Here is an 18758-nt window from a genome sequence, read left to right on the forward strand (position 1 = left end):
TCTCTACCACACAGACCAGCCCTCTCTCTACCACACAGACCAACCCTCTCTCTACCACACAGACCAACCCTCTCTACCACACATACCAGCCCTCTCTCTACCACACAGACCAACCCTCTCTCTACCACACAGACCAGCCCTCTCTCAACCCCACAGACCAACCATCTCTCTACCACACATACCAGCCCTCTCACTACCACACATACCAGCCCTCTCACTACCACACATACCAACCCTCTCTCTACCACACATATCAGCCCTCTCTCTACAACACAGACCAACCTTCTCTCTACCACACAGACCAGCCCTCTCTCTACCACACATACCGGCCCTCCCTCTACCACACATACCAGCCCTCTCTCTACCACACAGACCAACACTCTCTACCACACATACCAACCCTCTCTCTACCACACATACCAGCCCTTTCTCTACCACACACACCAACCCTCTCTACCACACATACCAGCCCATTCTCTTTCACACATACCAACCCTCTCTCTACCACACATACCAGCCCTCTCTCTTCCACACATACCAGCCCTCTCTACCACACATACCAACCCTCTCTACCACATAGACCAACCCTCTCTCTACCACACATACCAGCCCTCTCTACCACACAGACCAGCCCTCTCTCTACCATACAGACCAACCCTCTCTCTACCACACATACCAACCCTCTCTACCACACAGACCAGCCCTCTCTCTACCACACATACCAGCCCTCTCTCTTCCACACATGCCAGCCCTCTCTACCACACAGACCAGCCCTCTCTCTACCACAAAGACCAACCCTCTCTCTACCACACACATCAGCCCTCTCTCTACCACACATATCAGCCCTCTCTCTGCCACACATATCAGCCCTCTCTCTACCACACATATCAGCCCTCTCTACCACACAGACCAACCCTCTCTCTACCACACATATCAGCCCTCTCTCTACCACACATATCAGCCCTCTCTCTGCCACACATATCAGCCCTCTCTCTACCACACATATCAGCCCTCTCTACCACACAGACCAACCCTCTCTCTACCACACATATCAGCCCTCTCTCTGCCACACATATCAGCCCTCTCTCTACCACACATATCAGCCCTCTCTACCACACAGACCAACCCTCTCTCTACCACACAGACCAGCCCTCTCTCTACCACACAGACCAACCCTCTCTCTACCACACATATCAGCCCTCTCTCTACCACACAGACCAGCCCTCTCTCTACCACACAGACCAGCCCTCTCTCTACCACACATACCAGCCCTCTCTCTACCACACAGACCAGCCCTCTCTACCACACATACCAGCCCTCTCTCTACCACACAGACCAGCCCTCTCTCTACCACACATACCAGCCCTTTCCAAGACACAATGATACAAAAAAAGTCTATCCCAGTCTTGTTAGAACAAAACTCAGATGTTGGTTCCCTTTGCATTGTTCTGACTGACTCAATGCTGACATGTGTATGCCACCACAGTGGAAATGAAAGTGATTACATATTCTATGTATCGCTGTTGAATGTTGTCATGATAATGATTGGCACTTGGAGTGGTTTGTGTGATCAATAATAGCAGCCAACCTCACCCCTCCCTGCCCCCTGCTGGGTGAGCCAGGGCTGAGTCAGTCCAGACAGAAGGCCTCCCTGTGAGGGACAGGGCTCTGCAGCTTATGAAGGGTCAGGTCAGATAGATTCTGCCTGCCTACACTCCTTATCAGTCTTCCAGCTCTCCCCTCTGATCGCCCCTCTCCTCCAGAGCCAAAACCTACACACCACACACACACACGACACGCACACAGACAGCATGCCAAGCAGGGCCTGGAGATGGGAAGACCCGAGCAGCTGGAGAGGTTAAAACCCTCTCACATATCAAGGTGGAAAACCAGGAGGAGGAGAGGGGGGAAGAGATGAGAGAAAAAAAAGGAGAGTTTACCTTCATTTTCGTTGGGATGTCTGTCTTGGCGTCTATTCCCCTAGCGGCTGTCATTCCCCTAGCGGTCGTCATTCCCCTAGCGGCTGTCATTCCCCTAGCGGTCGTCATTCCCCTAGCGGCTGTCATTCCCCTAGCGGTTGTCATTCCCCTAGCAGCTGTCATTCCCCTAGCGGCTGTTATTCCCCTAGCGGCTGTCATTCCTCTAGCGGCTGTTATTCCCCTAGCGGTCGTCATTCCCCTAGCGGCTGTCATTCCCCTAGCGGTTGTCATTCCCCTAGCAGCTGTCATTCCCCTAGCGGCTGTTATTCCCCTAGCGGCTGTCATTCCCCTAGCGGCTGTCATTCCCCTAGCGGCTGTTATTCCCCTAGCGGCTGTTATTCCACTAGCGGCTGTCATTCCCCTAGCGGCCGTCATTCCCCTAGCGGCCTTCATTCTCCTTGCGGCCGTCATTCCCCTAGCGGCCGTCACTCCCCTGGTGGCCGTCATTCCCCTGGCGGCTACCATTCCCCTAGCGGCTGTCGTTCCCCTAGCGGCTGTCGTTCCCCTAGCGGCTGTCGTTCCCCTAGCGGCTGTCGTTCCCCTAGCGGCTGTCGTTCCCCTAGCGGCTGTCGTTCCCCTAGCGGCTGTCATTCCCCTAGCGGCTGTTATTCCCCTAGCGGCTGTTATTCCCCTAGCGGTTGTCATTCCCCTAGCGGTTGTCATTCCCCTAGCTGTTGTCATTCCCCTAGCGGCTGTTATTCCCCTAGCGGCTATCACTTGAAAGGTTAGGAGAAAGAGAGCAGAGATAGTGGATTGTCTTCAGCCAGCTTGACGGTAGTGGAGTGAGGGAGACTTGGTGGGGGTCGGAGGGAGAGAGGGGGATGGCGTTTGCATGACAAAGGGTGATTTCTATCTTGTCTAGTGTGTGTGTGTTTATCCCTGTGCCTGTGTGTGTTTATCCTTGTGTGTGTGTGTTTTTAGGTTCATCGACCCATCCAAGCCCTGAGTGGTAGTCCGGCGTACACACATCCACTGTAGTGTTACTATTCACTCTCCTCCCCCTAGCCAGCGGGCCTAGTAAAAGTCTGCTCTAGTTTCCTACTGTACATCCATATCTTCTGCTCCCTGCTCCTTTAGGGCACACAGGTGTCAGGATGTGAGGCCTACTGGGGCTTAATGACTGAACACAGGAAATGGCTTGCCATGGCCCTGACCCTATAAACTGGTTTTAAACAAGCCAGACACACATAAACCCTGCAGGACTCATGCCCTCCAGAGCATGTGTTCACAAGCACCACTCCACACTAAATGCTCTATACTTTATTTAGACGTTTCACCGAGCTCTGTATTTGACGTATTTCACCTGAATATTTGTTTATGTACATGTACCCTCTGTAATCTGTGAGTATAACCTGTATCGTTCCGGAGATTTGAACGCCTTGAGTATGTTAATTTCCCCTTTGGTAAAGTGTTGGATTGAAGAGCGTTGCAGGCTGGGTGAGCGTTCCACATTCCTGTCATCAGTGAGTCTTTGAAGCGTCGGGTTGTAATGATAGTAATTCAGACGATGTGATAAGGGGATAAACAGCTGAATGATACGATAAACAAACAGTATTCGTCATTACAGAATTGGGGGGGGGGGGGGCTGAATTCATCAGTGCGGCGCTGGTAATTGATGTCTTCCGGAGACGCAGCGTTTAGCTGTGGAAATCTTCAGGGCTGATGAGATGACATGTCTTTCCTTTTATTTATACATTTTACACACTCTCGTACCGGTGAACAAGGCTGTTCTCTTTACCGCAGGCTAGACGGGAGGAGGAGGAGAAAACACGGGAACGACTATCATTCCCTCTGTCTCTGGGTTATGCCTATCTATAGTTGATAGCTCTGTTTTAGATAGCATGGGGCCTACAGTATGATAGTGTGCTGTGTACTGTAGTAAAGGCAGTGTTTGGAAAAATCCATGATCTCTTTTTTGTGCTTCCTTTATGATTGTTGATTCTAACACATTGCGTAGTAATATTTATCATGTATGATATTATGAATACCTCACATGCGACTCATGATAAGACTAAGCAATTAGCCAATAATATGCAGTGAAGAAATTTCTGAGAATGGATTCTAAATACAAGTGTATTTAATTACTTTGTAAAATGAATGGATTCACATACAAGGCATAAAGTTTAAGTAAAAAAATAACGTGAACAAGCATTACAAGGCATTGTTCTAAGCATGGTCAGAGTGTAAGAGAGAGAAATCATAGAATGGAAGGCTATGCCCCAAGAGTCCTTGGGGTGGAGAGAGAAAGAAAGACTGTATCTCAGCAGAGCATGTCAGGAACAAATCAAATCAAACTTTATTTGTCAAATGTGCCGAATACAGCAAGTGTAGACCTTACCGTGAAATGCTTACTTACTAGCCCTTAACAAACAGTGTATAACGTTTCAGGTAAGACCCAAGTGCAGACTGTGTTGAAGTAACAATGTATATTACAGCAACAGGGGCAGGCAAACGACAGGTCAAGGCAGGCAGGGGTCGATTATCCAGAGTGGTGGGGCAAAGGTACAGGACGACAGGCAGGCTCAGGGTCAGGGGCAGGCAGAGGGGTCAGGCAGGCGGGCTCAGAGTCAGAACAGGCAGAGTGGTCAGGCGGGCTCAGAGTCAGGGGCAGGCAGAGTGGTCAGGCAGGCGGGCTCAGAGTCCGGATAGGCAAGGGTCAAAACCAGGAGGGCAAGAAAAAGAGAGACTGGGGAAAAGCAGGAGCTGAGAAACATGCTGATTAACTTGACAAACAAGATGAACTGGCAACAGACAAACAGAGAACACAGATATAAATACACAGGGGATAATGGGAAGATGGGCAACAACTGGAGGGGGGTGGAGACAATCACAAGGACAAGTGAAACAGATCAGGGCGTGACACAGTGCAGGTCAAGGAGAGTTAAGAAAATATTTACCAAATAGACTAAAGAAAAAACGTATAAAAAGTAACACAATAACATAACAATAATAATTGTAGGTAGGGGTAAAGTGACTATGCGTAGATAATAAACAGCAAATAGCAGCGGTGTACAAAACAAATAGAGGGGGGGTTCAATGTAATAGTCCGGGTGGCCATTTGATTAATTGTTCAGCAGTCTTATGGCTTCAGGGTAGAAGCTGTTAAGGAGCCTTTTGGTTTTAGACGTGACGCTCCGGTACCGCTTGCCGTGCAGCAGCAGAGGAAAGAGTCTATAACTTCTGGAGTCTTTGACAATTTTATGGGCTTTCCTCTGACACCGCCTATTATATAGGTCCTGTATTGCAGGAAGCTTGGCCCAGTGATGTACTGGGCCGTACGTACCACCCTCTGTAGCACCTTACGGTCAGATACCTAGCAGTTTCCATACCAGGCGGTGATGCAACCGCCAGGATGCTCTTGATGGTGCTGCTGTCAAACCTTTTGAGGATCTGGGGACCCATGCCAAATCTTTTCAGTCTACTGAGGGGGAAAGGATTCTGTCGTGCCCTCTTCACGACTGTCTTGGTGTGTTTGGACCATGATAGATCGTTGGTGATGTGAACACCAAGGAACTTGAAACTCTCGGCCCGCTCCACTACAACCCTGTCTATGTCAATGGGGGCGTGTTCGGCCCTCCTTTTCCTGTAGTCCAAGATCTGCTCCTTTGTCTTGCTCGCATTGAGGGAAACGTTGTAGTCCTTGCACCACACGGTCAGTTCTCTGATCTCCTCCCTATAGGCTGTGTCGTCGTTATCAGTGATCAGGCCTTCCACTGTTGTGTCGTCAGCAAAGTTAATGATGTTGATGGAGTCGTGTTTGGCCACGCAGTCATGGGTGAAAAGGGAATACAAGAGGGGACTAAGTACACACCCCTGAGGGGCTCCAGTGTTGAGAATCAGCGTGGCAGACGTGTTGTTGCCTACCCTTACCACCTGGGGGCGGCCTGTCAGGAAGTCCAGGATCCAGTTACAGAGGGAGGTGTTTAGTCCCAGGGTCCTTAGCTTAGTGATGAGCTTCGTGGGCACTATGATGTTGAACGCTGAGCTGTCGTCAATGAATAGCATTCTTACATAGGTGTTCCTTTTGTCCAGGTGTGAAAAGGTCAGTGTGGAGTGCGATTGAGATTGCGTCATCTGTGGATCTGTTGGGGCAGTATGCAAATTGGAGTTGGTCTAGAGTATGCGGGGAGATGCTGTTGATGTGAGCCATGACCAGCCTTTCAAAGCACTTCATGGCTACGCCCGATCTGCATCCTCTTTTCCTCCGTCTTTTCTTCACGCAAATGGCGAGGATCTGGGCCTCTTCCCGGGAGAGCAGTATCTTTCTCGTCGGACTCGTTAAAGGGAAAAGATTCTTCCAGTTCGTGGTGAGTAATCCCAGTTCTGATGTCCAGAAGTTATTTTCGGTCATAAAAGACGGTAGCAACAACATTATGTACACAATAAGTTAATTAAATAATAATAACAATAAAAAACTAACAAAATAGCACAATTGCTTACGGGCATGTAAAACGTCAGCCATCCTCTTCGGCGCCATCTTAACTGTATAAATAACAGAAAGAACAATTCATCTAAGACCCTTTCATATCTATCTGAGTTGTTTGGATTCCAAAGCTAAGTTGTTGACCAATAGTATTACTGTAAAGCTAACCTCCAGTCAGATATAAGACCTACATTCCTCCCAGAGGTGTGACACAGAGAATGTTGAATTCCTAAGACAACACAGAGGCACCTCTTGAATACAGTTGATTAGAAGAGTATCTTCGGGGTCTGCCCTACAAGTGCCTAGGTCTTTCTTGTATAGCACTTGCTGATAGGTGACAGTTGTCTCGTCTGGACCAATGGATCCCGGTGAATAGGCAGAAATAGAAGTCGTTAGCCAACACTACTGAACTATAAACAGACACTGCTGCTCTGACTACTATTTACTCCCTCCACACACAACTGGAGCTGAAGCCATCTTGATTTCAGCAGGAAGCTGTATTTACATAAGAAGCTTATGTCACTTTTTTATTTATTATTCCAATAAAACAAAGGGAAAAAAGCTATTGTTTTATGAAGCAATGGTTTTTGGATTTCTCCAACTTGTTTGCGGAGGCAGGGCGGGGGTTGGGTAGGGGTTATGAGAGAAGATAAATGCAGCTCTTGGCAGCTCACAGGTTTATGATGCGCCTGTTTGTTTATGGTACTGCTGCTCCTTCTGACCTTGTAGCTTTGATGTGTGATCGACAGATGGGGGGGTAACGATCTGTGCTGTTCTAGTACTTCTCAGGCAGGCAGCACGACCACGTGTGATACTACTGACTCTGTCTGCCGTTGTCTGTCGTTTTGAATCAATTTCATGTGTTTAGATTGTATAGATACTTTATTTAGGCCTATTGTAGGTGATTTGAGAGGCCTTGTATGTCTAATTATGGTGGTCTTTATGGGTTTTATCTGAAAGATCAAAACAACAACCTTCTCACAACTCCTCTTTTTAGAGTCAACTTCTCGTCATTCACAGACAGGAAGTTAAGGGCAAGTGTTTCCATGAAAACCTATTTTCTTCCACATCCCAATCTTTACTTCAGCATTCCCAGATACATACTGTATGGAAAGATTTATCTTTCATCATTGCTTTCAATCTCTCTCTCTCTCTCCCTCTCCCTCCCTCTCATTCTCTCTCTCCGTGTGCGTGTGTGTGGGGGTTAAGTGGAGGGATTGGTGGCCTGCTGAAATGGCTATTGTTTCATCGGTTTTGGACCAGTGAAGCACATAGTTACACTTCTTTGTTATTGGGCTTACTCTGCTGGAGTCCCTCTTCTACGCTCTCCTCCTTTCTACTCCCCTATAGTGATGGGAGAGCTGGGGGACTGGGTATAGGTTAGAGATGGGTTCAGCTTGGTCTGGAAGTCTAAGAGACTACAATCAGCCCTGTATTGCCTTGTGTAGACATCAGCCATATGTACAGTACATGTACAGTATGCATCGTGCAATTTGTAGAAATGAGAATTAATAAGAAGGCCTGTCTGCCCCACGTAATACATCTACATCTCTCTCTTCTTCTCTTGTTCCCGTGTCAACCACCATGCAGCAAGCGATGGAGGACTTGCTGGAGGATGAGGATGAGGACTATGACAAAGATGACAAGGTAATTATATCTCTGTCTGTCTGTCTGTCTGTCTGTCTGTCTGTCTGTCTGTCTGTCTGTCAAGGGACAGGAAATCTCAGAGGTGACAGTGTTCCACACAAAGGAAATACCAACACATACATGGCACGTGTACTTTAGATGCACACGTTCAAATCTGCACACACGGACACACACACACACACACACATGCGCACATGCACATATTCTCTCACACACAAACACACACACACTTTGAACATTGATAGTTGTCTCCCTGAAATGGGTCCAGACATACACTGAGTGTACAAAACATTAAGAACTGCAATGCTGCTGGGTTTTTCACGTTCAACAGTTTCCCGTGTGTATCAAGAATGGTCCATCACCCAAAGGACATCCAGCCAACTTGACAATTGTGGGAAGCATTGGAGTCAACATGGGCCAGCATCCCTGTGGAACACTTTCGGGGTGGGGGGTTCCTAACTCACTGTACATTACATTCTCTACCCATTGTAACCTCGTCATGCATAGTATCATGGTTGTCAGTATTTGTGATTTTCAATCTCTCCCTGACCGAGTCTGTAATACCTACATGTTTCAAGCAGACCACCATAGTCTCTGTGCCCAAGTAAGCGAAGGTAACCTGCCTAAATGATTACCGCCCTGTGGCACTCGTGGCACACGTCGCTAGCCATGAAGTGCTTTGAAAGGCTGGTCATGGCTCACATCAACACCATCATCCCGGAAACCCAAGACCCACTGCAATTTGCATACCGCCCCAACAGATCCACAGATGACGTAATCTGAATCGCACTCCACACTGCCCTTTCCCACCTGGACAAAAGGAACACCTATGAAAGAATGCTGTTCATTGACTACAGCTCAACATTCAACACCATAGTGCCCACAAAGCTCATCACTAAGCTAAGGACCCTGGGATTAAACACTTCCCTCTGCAACTGGATCCTAGATCCGCCCCCTGGTGGTAAGGGTAGGTAACAACACATCTACCATGCTGATCCTCAACACTGGGGCCCCTCAAGAGTGCATACTTAGTCCCCTCCTGTACTCCCTGTTCACCCATGACTGCGTGGCCTAGCACGACTCCAATACCCTCATTAAGTTTGCTGATGACACAACAGTGGAAGGCCTGATCACCAACAACAATGTGACAACATATAGGGAGGAGGTCAGAGAACTGGCAGTGTGGTGCCAGGACAACAACCTCTCCCTCAATGTGATCAAGACAAAGGAGCTGACTGTGGACTACAGGAAAAGGAGGGCCAAACAGGCCCCCATTAACATAGACAGGGCTGTAGTGGAGCGGGTCGAGAGTTTCAAGTTCCTTGGTGTCCACATAACCAATGAACTATCATGGTCCAAACACACCAAGACAGTTGTGAAGAAGGCACGAAACGACAACACCTTTTCCCCCTCAGGAGACTGAAAAGATTTGGCATGGATCTCCAGATCCTCAAAAGGTTCTACAGCTGCACCATTGAGAGCATCCTGAGCGGTTGCATCACCGCCTGATATGGTAACTGCTCGGCATCTGACCGTAAGGCGCTACAGAGGGTAGTACGTACGGCCCACTACATCACTGGGGACAAGCTTCCTGCCACCCAGGACCTATATACAAGGCGGTGTCAGAGGAAGGCCCAAAATACTGTCAAAGAATCCAGTCAACCGAGTCATAGACTGTTCTCTCTGCTACCGCACGGCAAGCGGTACCGGAGCACCAAGTCTAGGACCAAAAGGCTTCTAACAGCTTCTAACCTCCAAGCCATAAGACTCCTGAACACCTAATCAAATGGCTACTCAGACTCTTTACATTGACTTTTGACTTTGTTTTTACATTGCTGCTACTCGCTGTTTATTATCTAAGCATGGTCACTTTACCCCAACTTACATGTACAAATTGCCTCGACTAACCTGTACCCCCACACATTGACTCGGTACCAGTACCCCCTGTATATAGCTTCTTAATGTGTTACTTTTTATTTTATTTGATACTTTTCTAATATTTTCTTTACTCTATTTCTCTGCATTGTTCCTTGAGTGGTTCCTTGAGTGGCGCAGGAGTCTAAGGCACTGCATCGCAGTGCTAGTGTCACGTATACTCCCTCTCCGGCCTCTTGGTCATCAGGCTGCTGATTATCCCACACACCTGTCACCATCGTCAAGCACACCTGTGCCTCATGACACTCACCTGGACTCCATCACCTCCTTGATTACCTCCCCTATATCTGTCACTCCCCTTGGTTCTTTCCTCGGGTGTTATTGACTGTTTCATGTCGGTGCGTTGTTTGTGTTTCGTGTTTATTATTCTGTTTATTTATTAAAACACTCACTCCCTGTACTTGCTGCCCGACTCTCAGCGCACTCGTTAAAGATAGATGCGTCACTACAGACCCGGGTTCGATCCCGGGCTGTATCACAACCGGCTGTTATAAGGAGTTCCATAGAGTACCAAAGGTTAAATAAATAAAAAATATATAATAATAATCGGCGCATGTGACAAATAAAATTTGATTTGATTTAGAAGCGTTCTCTTCTCATTTTCCAAGTAATAAAACAGCAGCTATCAGGTAAAAACAGGTGGCTGCTTTAGTGGTTAGCTGGCTCGTTTACACAGTGCCAGAGAGTAGCCATACCAGCTTGTAACGTCCTGGTCCCTTCTAGTTCTAGTCAGCATGGGTCAACGTCACCATTACAGAATCTGATTCGTTTTAGTATGTCTTGGTACCACTTTTGGCAAAATCTGTTCAGTCTGTTATTTTTATGGTAATTGTATGGGATGTTTGACTAAGCAATTTGCTATCTAAAATGATATAGCCTGAAGTCTCTTAATTTTGAGAGGAGTTATTTTAGGCTTTGAATTAAGTGCCAATGTGAGTTCACAGGGTTAAAAAAGACGATATTATGTGTAGTCAGACCACATGCGTCTCTGCATTTCGATTCCCCATTGTCCTCCAGTGGCTCTGACGGAAAATTTCCATGGCAGCAAAGTTCCAAGGCTACAATGTACAGGGCGTCAACTGAAGATGTGCCTTAGAAAACCTTGAAACTTTTCCCCTCTTTATATCTCTCGCCTTTTATTTTTCTGCATTTCCTCCCCTCAGAAAGAAAACAGGCGTTTGAAAAGATGCACATTATAGAAAGAAATACATTTCAACTTTCATATTGAAATGAGGGAGCTGCAGCTCGGGGCCAATGTCAGATTGAGTCCTTAACTGATTATTTCACATAAGAAGGCCCTCCTCTTTCTGCATACAGGGCTGGGGAGCCGGATAGCAAGGTGACCACAAAGGCTACAATTGAACAACTCTGGCTTCATACATTTTGATCTATTGCTCCCCTCAACTGTAAACATTCCGTTTGAGCTGTAGAGAAGTTGAAAGGGGGTATTTTTCTTCTTTATTTCGCCAATATCTCTCTCCCCCAACCACCCTCCCTCCTCCATTCATGCCCCCCCTTCTCATTTATTCCCAAACCTTCTTCTTTTTTTCGGTATCCCTGGTTAAGTGCACATCAAATGGAGTTTTGAAGGTGAACAAATGTGTCTTTACTATTCCCTCTCCTAGGAATTGAAGTGACCTGACACTCTCATTACCTCTTTTCTTTGCTCAAAATGTATAATATTAAGGTCAGGTCAGAGGAGGCCTTTTTTTTACGACTCAGAGGTAGAAAAAAAGATTAATAAATGGGCCGAGGCCTCATTTTAATTGAACCTGAAGCATATGTTGCAAGTATGTGCAATCCGTCCCAGATGTTCAGTTCTGGCCGTGTGTTCTGTTCTTCCCAGTACACCACAAGGCAGCTAGCTATTAGCTGGATAACCTTTGCTCCCAGGGCTAAATTAGGTATTACATGGCAAAAAAGTGGAGCACCTGTTTTTCATTGGGAAAGGACCCCTTCAGGGCTTTGCATAGGCCGCCACATGTGTATTCCCTTAACAGATTGTTGGCCAATCGTGAAAAGTGTCTTTCTTCTGAGCCAATGCTGATATTAGTCACTTATTCTCGTAAGTCCAAAGTCCAGGCTAATTGACGTGGACGGCTCAGTTGTTAAACCCAAGATGGCACATGAAGGGGCCAAGAAAGAATGGAGATCAACTCTGTGTTTCCCTCCTCCTCCTCCTCCCCCTCCTTCTCATCTTCCTCCTCCTTCTCATCTTCGTCCGCCTCCTCCTCCTGCATGCCTGCCTCCCTCCCTGCGTCCATATCTCTCTGGGCCCCTGCCTGTCACCTACCAGACAGGCCCACACCACAGGGGATCTGGGGGGGGGGGGGGGGGGCGAACACGCCGCCACCGCACTCCCAGTCGACACACACACCGCCGGCTGCTCACTCATCGAGAGAGAGAGAGAATACACACCTGTATGCTTAATAAACAGACATCATTCTTCAGACAGACGCACACACACACAGATGCACATACCGCATGCAATATTTTATGAAAACGTATAGGTAGATCTGAAGCTGAAATACTGTACAGGTGTAGGTATATGACAGAGTCACCAGTATTATCTGTAGGAGCTGAATGACGTCTATGTTGCAGCCTTGTCTTACACGGCTGGAGTAAAGTAATCATCTCCAGGGTGACATCACCTCTGTGTCTTCATTTGTGTGTGTGTGTGTGTGTGTGTGTGTGTGTGTGTGTGTGTGTGTGTGTGTGTGTGTGTGTGTGTGTGTGTGTGTGTGTGTGTGTGTGTGTGTGTGTGTGTGTGTGTGTGTGTCCGCGCATGCTGTGATGTGTGTGATAGCCCTGTGTCCCGGAGGGGGAGCGAAAGCGAGCTGGAGGAGCTCTGAGATTACACTCACTACCATGGCTGGTCACTGCAGTCGCTCTCCCCTCGCCTTAGGACCACCGCTAGCCAGATAGGATATACAATGCAATCATGTCCTGCTCACAAGCTTACCACACTCACACACCTCTACTACAGATGTCAGCCTTCTCCCTCTCTCCTCCCTCTCTCTCTCTCTCTCCCTCCCTCCCCTTACCTTTCTCTATCTTCATCCCATTCCATCTTCTCTCTCTTCCTCTCCCTTCCCCGTGTCTCTCTCTTCCTCCCTGTGTCTCTCTCTTCCTCCTGGTGTCTCTTCCTCCCTGTGTCTCTTCCTCCCTGTGTCTCTCTCTTCCTCCTGGTGTCTCTTCCTCCCTGTGTCTCTATCTTCCCCCCGGTGTCTCTCTCTTCCCCCCAGTGTCTCTCTCTTCCCCCGGTGTCTCTCTCTTCCTCCTGGTGTCTCTTCCCCCCGGTGTCTCTCTCTTCCCCCCGGTGTCTCTCTCTTCCCCCGGTGTCTCTCTCTTCCCCCGGTGTCTCTCTCTTCCTCCTTGTGTCTCTTCCTCCTGGTGTCTCTTCCTCCCTGTGTCTCTATCTTCCCCCCGGTGTCTCTCTCTTCCCCCGGTGTCTCTCTCTTCCTCCTGGTGTCTCTTCCCCCCGGTGTCTCTCTCTTCCCCCCGGTGTCTCTCTCTTCCCCCCGGTGTCTCTCTCTTCCCCCCTGTGTCTCTCTCTTCCTCCCTGTGTCTCTCTCTTCCCCCCGGTGTCTCTCTCTTCCCCCCGGTGTCTCTCTCTTCCTCCCTGTGTCTCTCTCTTCCTCCCTGTGTCTCTCTCTTCCCCCCGGTGTCTCTCTCTTCCCCCCGGTGTCTCTCTCTTCCCCCCCGGTGTCTCTCTCTTCCTCCCTGTGTCTCTCTCTTCCTCCCGGTGTCTCTCTCTTCCTCCCTGTGTCTCTCTCTTCCTCCTGGTGTCTCTTCCTCCCCGTGTCTCTCTCTTCCCCCCGGTGTCTCTCTCTTCCCCCCGGTGTCTCTCTCTTCCTCCCTGTGTCTCTCTCTTCCTCCCTGTGTCTCTCTCTTCCCCCCGGTGTCTCTCTCTTCCTCCCTGTGTCTCTCTCTTCCTCCCTGTGTCTCTCTCTTCCCCCCGTGTCTCTCTCTTCCTCCCGGTGTCTCTCTATTCCCCCCGGTGTCTCTCTCTTCCCCCCGGTGTCTCTCTCTTCCTCCCTGTGTCTCTCTCTTCCCCCGGTATCTCTCTCTTCCTCCTGGTGTCTCTTCCCCCCGGTGTCTCTCTCTTCCCCCCGGTGTCTCTCTCTTCCCCCCGGTGTCTCTCTCTTCCCCCCTGTGTCTCTCTCTTCCTCCCTGTGTCTCTCTCTTCCCCCCGGTGTCTCTCTCTTCCTCCCGGTGTCTCTCTCTTCCTCCCTGTGTCTCTCTCTTCCTCCCTGTGTCTCTCTCTTCCTCCCTGTGTCTCTCTATTCCCCCCGGTGTCTCTCTCTTCCTCCCTGTGTCTCTCTCTTCCTCCCGGTGTCTCTCTCTTCCTCCCTGTGTCTCTCTCTTCCTCCCTGTGTCTCTCTCTTCCTCCCTGTGTCTCTCTCTTCCTCCCTGTGTCTCTCTCTTCCTCCCGGTGTCTCTCTCTTCCTCCCTGTGTCTCTCTCTTCCTCCCGGTGTCTCTCTCTTCCTCCCTGTGTCTCTCTCTTCCCCCCGGTGTCTCTCTCTTCCTCCCGGTGTCTCTCTCTTCCTCCCGGTGTCTCTCTCTTCCCCCTGGTGTCTCTCTCTTCCTCCCGGTGTCTCTCTCTTCCTCCCTGTGTCTCTCTATTCCCCCCGGTGTCTCTCTCTTCCCCCCGGTGTCTCTCTCTTCCTCCCGGTGTCTCTCTCTTCCTCCCTGTGTCTCTCTCTTCCTCCCTGTGTCTCTCTCTTCCTCCCCGTGTCTCTCTCTTCCTCCCGGTGTATCTCTCTTCCCCCTGGTGTCTCTCTCTTCCCCCCGGTGTATCTCTCTTCCTCCCTGTGTCTCTCTCTGTGTGATGCTGGGTGTACTCTCTCTGTCCTAGAGTATTTGAATGTGTATGGTACACATAGAGGCCTGTACGTACACTCCAGGCTTGGTTTAGAAACATACCAAGACAGCACTCTGACTGCTGTAGGTCACATGTTACAGGGAGGTACCCTGAGTGGTATCGTCTCTAGAAAGCATTGTTTGTTTCTTGTTATGTTGACTCATTAACATTTGAAACATTCTTCTTTAGGCTAAAACTAAATGTATTATTAGGTGTATGTACAGTGTAGATTTTCCGATTGTTAAACACTTGTCTATCCCCTTTCCCCAATATGCTTCCTAGGCATTACTATATAGACAGATGCACAATGTGAATAACACAGACAATTCTCTACTATTCAATCTAACATTCATGGGGATTCAGTTGTGATGAATATGCTAAGTTAAAGTAAGGATCTCTTGAAAGATGAAAAGCTGCCTCTCTCTAGTCATCTCTTTATATTTTAATCCTTCTACTCTGTAGTGCTGAGGCAGGCTTTTTATCATCCCTCTCCCAGAAGGAGAAACACACACACACACACACACACGCACGCACGCACGCACGCACACACACACACACACACACACACACACACACACACACACACACACACACACACACACCAACACACACCAACACACACCAACACACACACACACACACACACACACACACACACACACACACACACACACACACACACACACACACACACACACACACACACACACACACACACACACACACACACACACACACAGGGAACACACTGCAACATTGTTCAGTATAATTCACGTAAAAACACTATTTGTCTTGTTAATTTATTGTGTTTTGTTAAAAACACAAGAAATCAATGGGAGCTTTCAGTGGGTTCCGCCTGACAATCAATCAGAGAGAAAGAAAAAAATCTAGTGATATGACTGCTATGCTGTTTAGGCGAGAATAGGAAGATTCTATCTACTAATAAAAAGTTGCTAATCTCTTTGCCATTACCTTGTGGAGGATCTAATGAGAGTGCAAAGGCAGCTGTGGCAGCCTGATAGCAGCTCTGTGTATATCGATGGCCTGGCAGGTGCCTGGGTATTAACCACTGCTGTATCGCTACGTCAACACCCGGGGCACCATAGCAACACACTCCCATTTCTATGACCCCTGGGCTTAACAGCAGAACCTTAATACGCTGCACCCCATTTCACATCTATCGTTACCCCTCTCTCTCTCCCACTTCTTCTTCTCCATCTATCTCTCCTTTTCTCTCTCTCTGTACTCTCGTTGTTTCTGTGCTGCTCTTTCTATCCTTCCCTTTCCCTCTCTTTCTTTATCCGTTTTCCTCCCTCTCTGTCTCTCTCCCTGTCTCCCTGACATTAGAGAGGAAAACGCAGGTAACCTCTCAGCAGTGTGTAATTCTGCAAGATCTGATCCTGGTTTGGGTAGCATTGTGACAGTGTGGATCTGGGCATGGAGGGAGCTGGTGCTTATCTGCAGATAGCAGGAGCCGCCAGAGTCGCGGCAGCTCGCAGATCTGCCGATAGCTGCACGCTCCGATGTAATTGGTCTAAAGAGTACGCGGGGGATTATTTTAATACTCTAAAAAGTGTGACTGAAAAGTTGCTCTGGGGCTATTGGGCTTGTGATTTGCCATGCGTGTCCTCAGGTAACACGTTCAGGGTTTTTTAAATGCAGAGGAGAATGGGAGAAAAAAAAGTTAGAGCTGCTTGGAGTTCTTTTCTTCTCCCTGCCTCTGAAGGATGAAGAGCTTCACGCTGTAAAATACGCTTTTCACTTTTGTGCCAATTTTTTTCTTATTTTATTTTTACCCACCCTTTTTCCCGAAGACGCTCATATGAACTGCATTTGAATCATGTTTGGCTAATAGAGAGGGGAAGAAAAAAACTAAAAGGAGGGGAGAAAAGTGTATTGTCTTGTTCAACAGTGTGCCACATTGTTTGACATTTTTTCGAACACATCAGGTGGATTATTTTCCCCTCTCTCTCCTATTCCCCCAGATGTCAGCTGCTCAGCCCTGTTTGAACCCCTCTCCCTCCTATTCCCCCCAGATGTCAGCTGCTCAGGCTTGTTTGAACTCCTCTCTCTCCTATTCCCCCAGATGTCAGCTGCTCAGCCCTGTTTGAACCCCTCTCCCTCCTATTCCCCCCAGATGTCAGCTGCTCAGGCTTGTTTGAACTCCTCTCTCTCCTATTCCCCCAGATGTCAGCTGCTCAGCCTTGTTTGAACTCCTCTCCCTCCCATTCCCCCCAGATTTCAGCTGCTCAGCCTTGTTTGAACCCCTCTCCCTCCTATTCCCCCCAGATGTCTGCTGCTCAGCCTTGTTTTAACTCCTCTCTCCTATTCCCCCAGATGTCAGCTGCTCAGCCCTGTTTGAACTCCTCTCCCTCCTATTCCCCCCAGATGTCTGCTGCTCAGCCCTGTTTGAACTCCTCTCCCTCCTATTCCCCCAGATGTCTGCTGCTCAGCCTTGTTTGAACCCCTCTCCCTCCTATTCCCCCCAGATGTCTGCTGCTCAGCCTTGTTTGAACTCCTCTCTCTCCTATTCCCCCAGATGTCAGCTGCTCAGCCCTGTTTGAACCCCTCTCCCTCCTATTCCCCCCAGATGTCAGCTGCTCAGCCTTGTTTGAACTCCTCTCCCTCCTATTCCCCCCAGATTTCTGCAGCTCAGCCTTGTTTTAACCCCTCTTTCCCCTATCCCCCAGATGTCTGCTGCTCAGCCTTGTTTTAACCCCTCTCTCTCCTATTCCCCCTTGATGTCTGCTTCTCACCCTTGTTTTAACCCCTCTCTATCCTCTTCCCCCAGATGTCTGCTTCTCAGCCCTGTTTTAACCCCTCGCTCTCCTATTCCCCCTTGATGTCTGCTGCTCAGCCTTGTTTTAACCCCTCTCTATCCTCTTCCCCCAGATGTCTGCTTCTCAGCCTTGTTTTAACCCCTCTCTCTCCTATTCCCCCAGATGTCTGCTTCTCAGCCTTGTTTTAAACCCTCTCTCTCCTATTCCCCCAGATGTCTGCTTCTCAGCCTTGTTTTAACCCCTCTCTCTCCTATTCCCCCTTGATGTCTGCTTCTCAGCCTTGTTTTAACCCCTCTCTCTCCTATTCCCCCTTGATGTCTGCTTCTCAGCCTTGTTTTAAACCCTCTCTCTCCTATTCCCCAAGATGTCTGCTTCTCAGCCTTGTTTTAACCCCTCTCTATCCTATTCCCCCCACATTTCTGCAGCTCAGCCTTGTTTTAACCCTTCCTTTGTGTCCCTGGTTAAAAAAAAATCTTAATCTATTCTGACCCACAAGGTGCCTAGACCTGGCCCTTCGGAGGACGGGCGACTGCCTGAAAGCCATATCCTCGAGGATATGTTGGCTTCCTGGCACTTTGAGTGGATACGGGTGATGTTGGTAAGTGTGGCCACGCCCCTGGCCTTGCCGGTGTCTCTGTCTGGCTTCTATGGCACATCGTTCGTCTGTCCAGCCGCTCCGCCTGCAAGGCTCTCTGTGTACTGCCTGTCCCTGTTCTCGTCTCACTTACACGCTCGCTCCGTAAAAAACACACACGCACGGTCGTTATCCACCACCCCGCCCCAACCCAGTCCCCTTCGGGGTGTGGCGGGGGGGTGAGGTGGTCCAGCATGGAAAGGTGCACCCTCTTATATGACTGCAGGAATGTAGGATCCCTCCCAGTAAGGAAAGAGAGACTGAAAGAGACAATGACACTGGTACAACCATAGCATGCACTGCATCCTCTGTGAAAGGGGAGTTAGCTCTTTGAACCACTTACTGGGCCAGATCATCATGCATCGATCATTGTCTCTGTTCTCCATATGATAACTCTCCACTGTGTTAAAGTGGAATTGACAGCAGTTTAGCAACATGAAATCTTCTTCAAATCTGTTCATATACACCCACAGGAAGAATATGACACTTTTTAAA

General features: G+C 48.7%; 1 protein-coding gene across 7 annotated transcripts in view; it reads left to right on the plus strand.

Annotated features, from left to right (window-relative positions):
- LOC129853431 (multiple C2 and transmembrane domain-containing protein 1-like) overlaps positions 1 to 18758 on the plus strand; it is a 247599-nt gene that overhangs the window by 201347 nt on the left and 27494 nt on the right. For 4 of the 7 annotated variants that reach the window (XM_055919458.1, XM_055919459.1, XM_055919461.1 and 1 more), the window contains 2 exons: positions 7993 to 8049; positions 18126 to 18227. In XM_055919458.1, coding sequence (XP_055775433.1) covers positions 7993 to 8049; positions 18126 to 18227 — 159 coding nt within the window. The remainder of the gene's footprint in view (positions 1 to 7992; positions 8050 to 18125; positions 18228 to 18758) is intronic. The other 3 variants (XM_055919462.1, XM_055919464.1, XM_055919463.1) reach the window with 1 other exon arrangement.

This window comes from Salvelinus fontinalis, chromosome 4 (assembly GCF_029448725.1).
Source record: "Salvelinus fontinalis isolate EN_2023a chromosome 4, ASM2944872v1, whole genome shotgun sequence".
In the NCBI taxonomy this organism is placed as follows: domain Eukaryota; kingdom Metazoa; phylum Chordata; class Actinopteri; order Salmoniformes; family Salmonidae; genus Salvelinus; species Salvelinus fontinalis.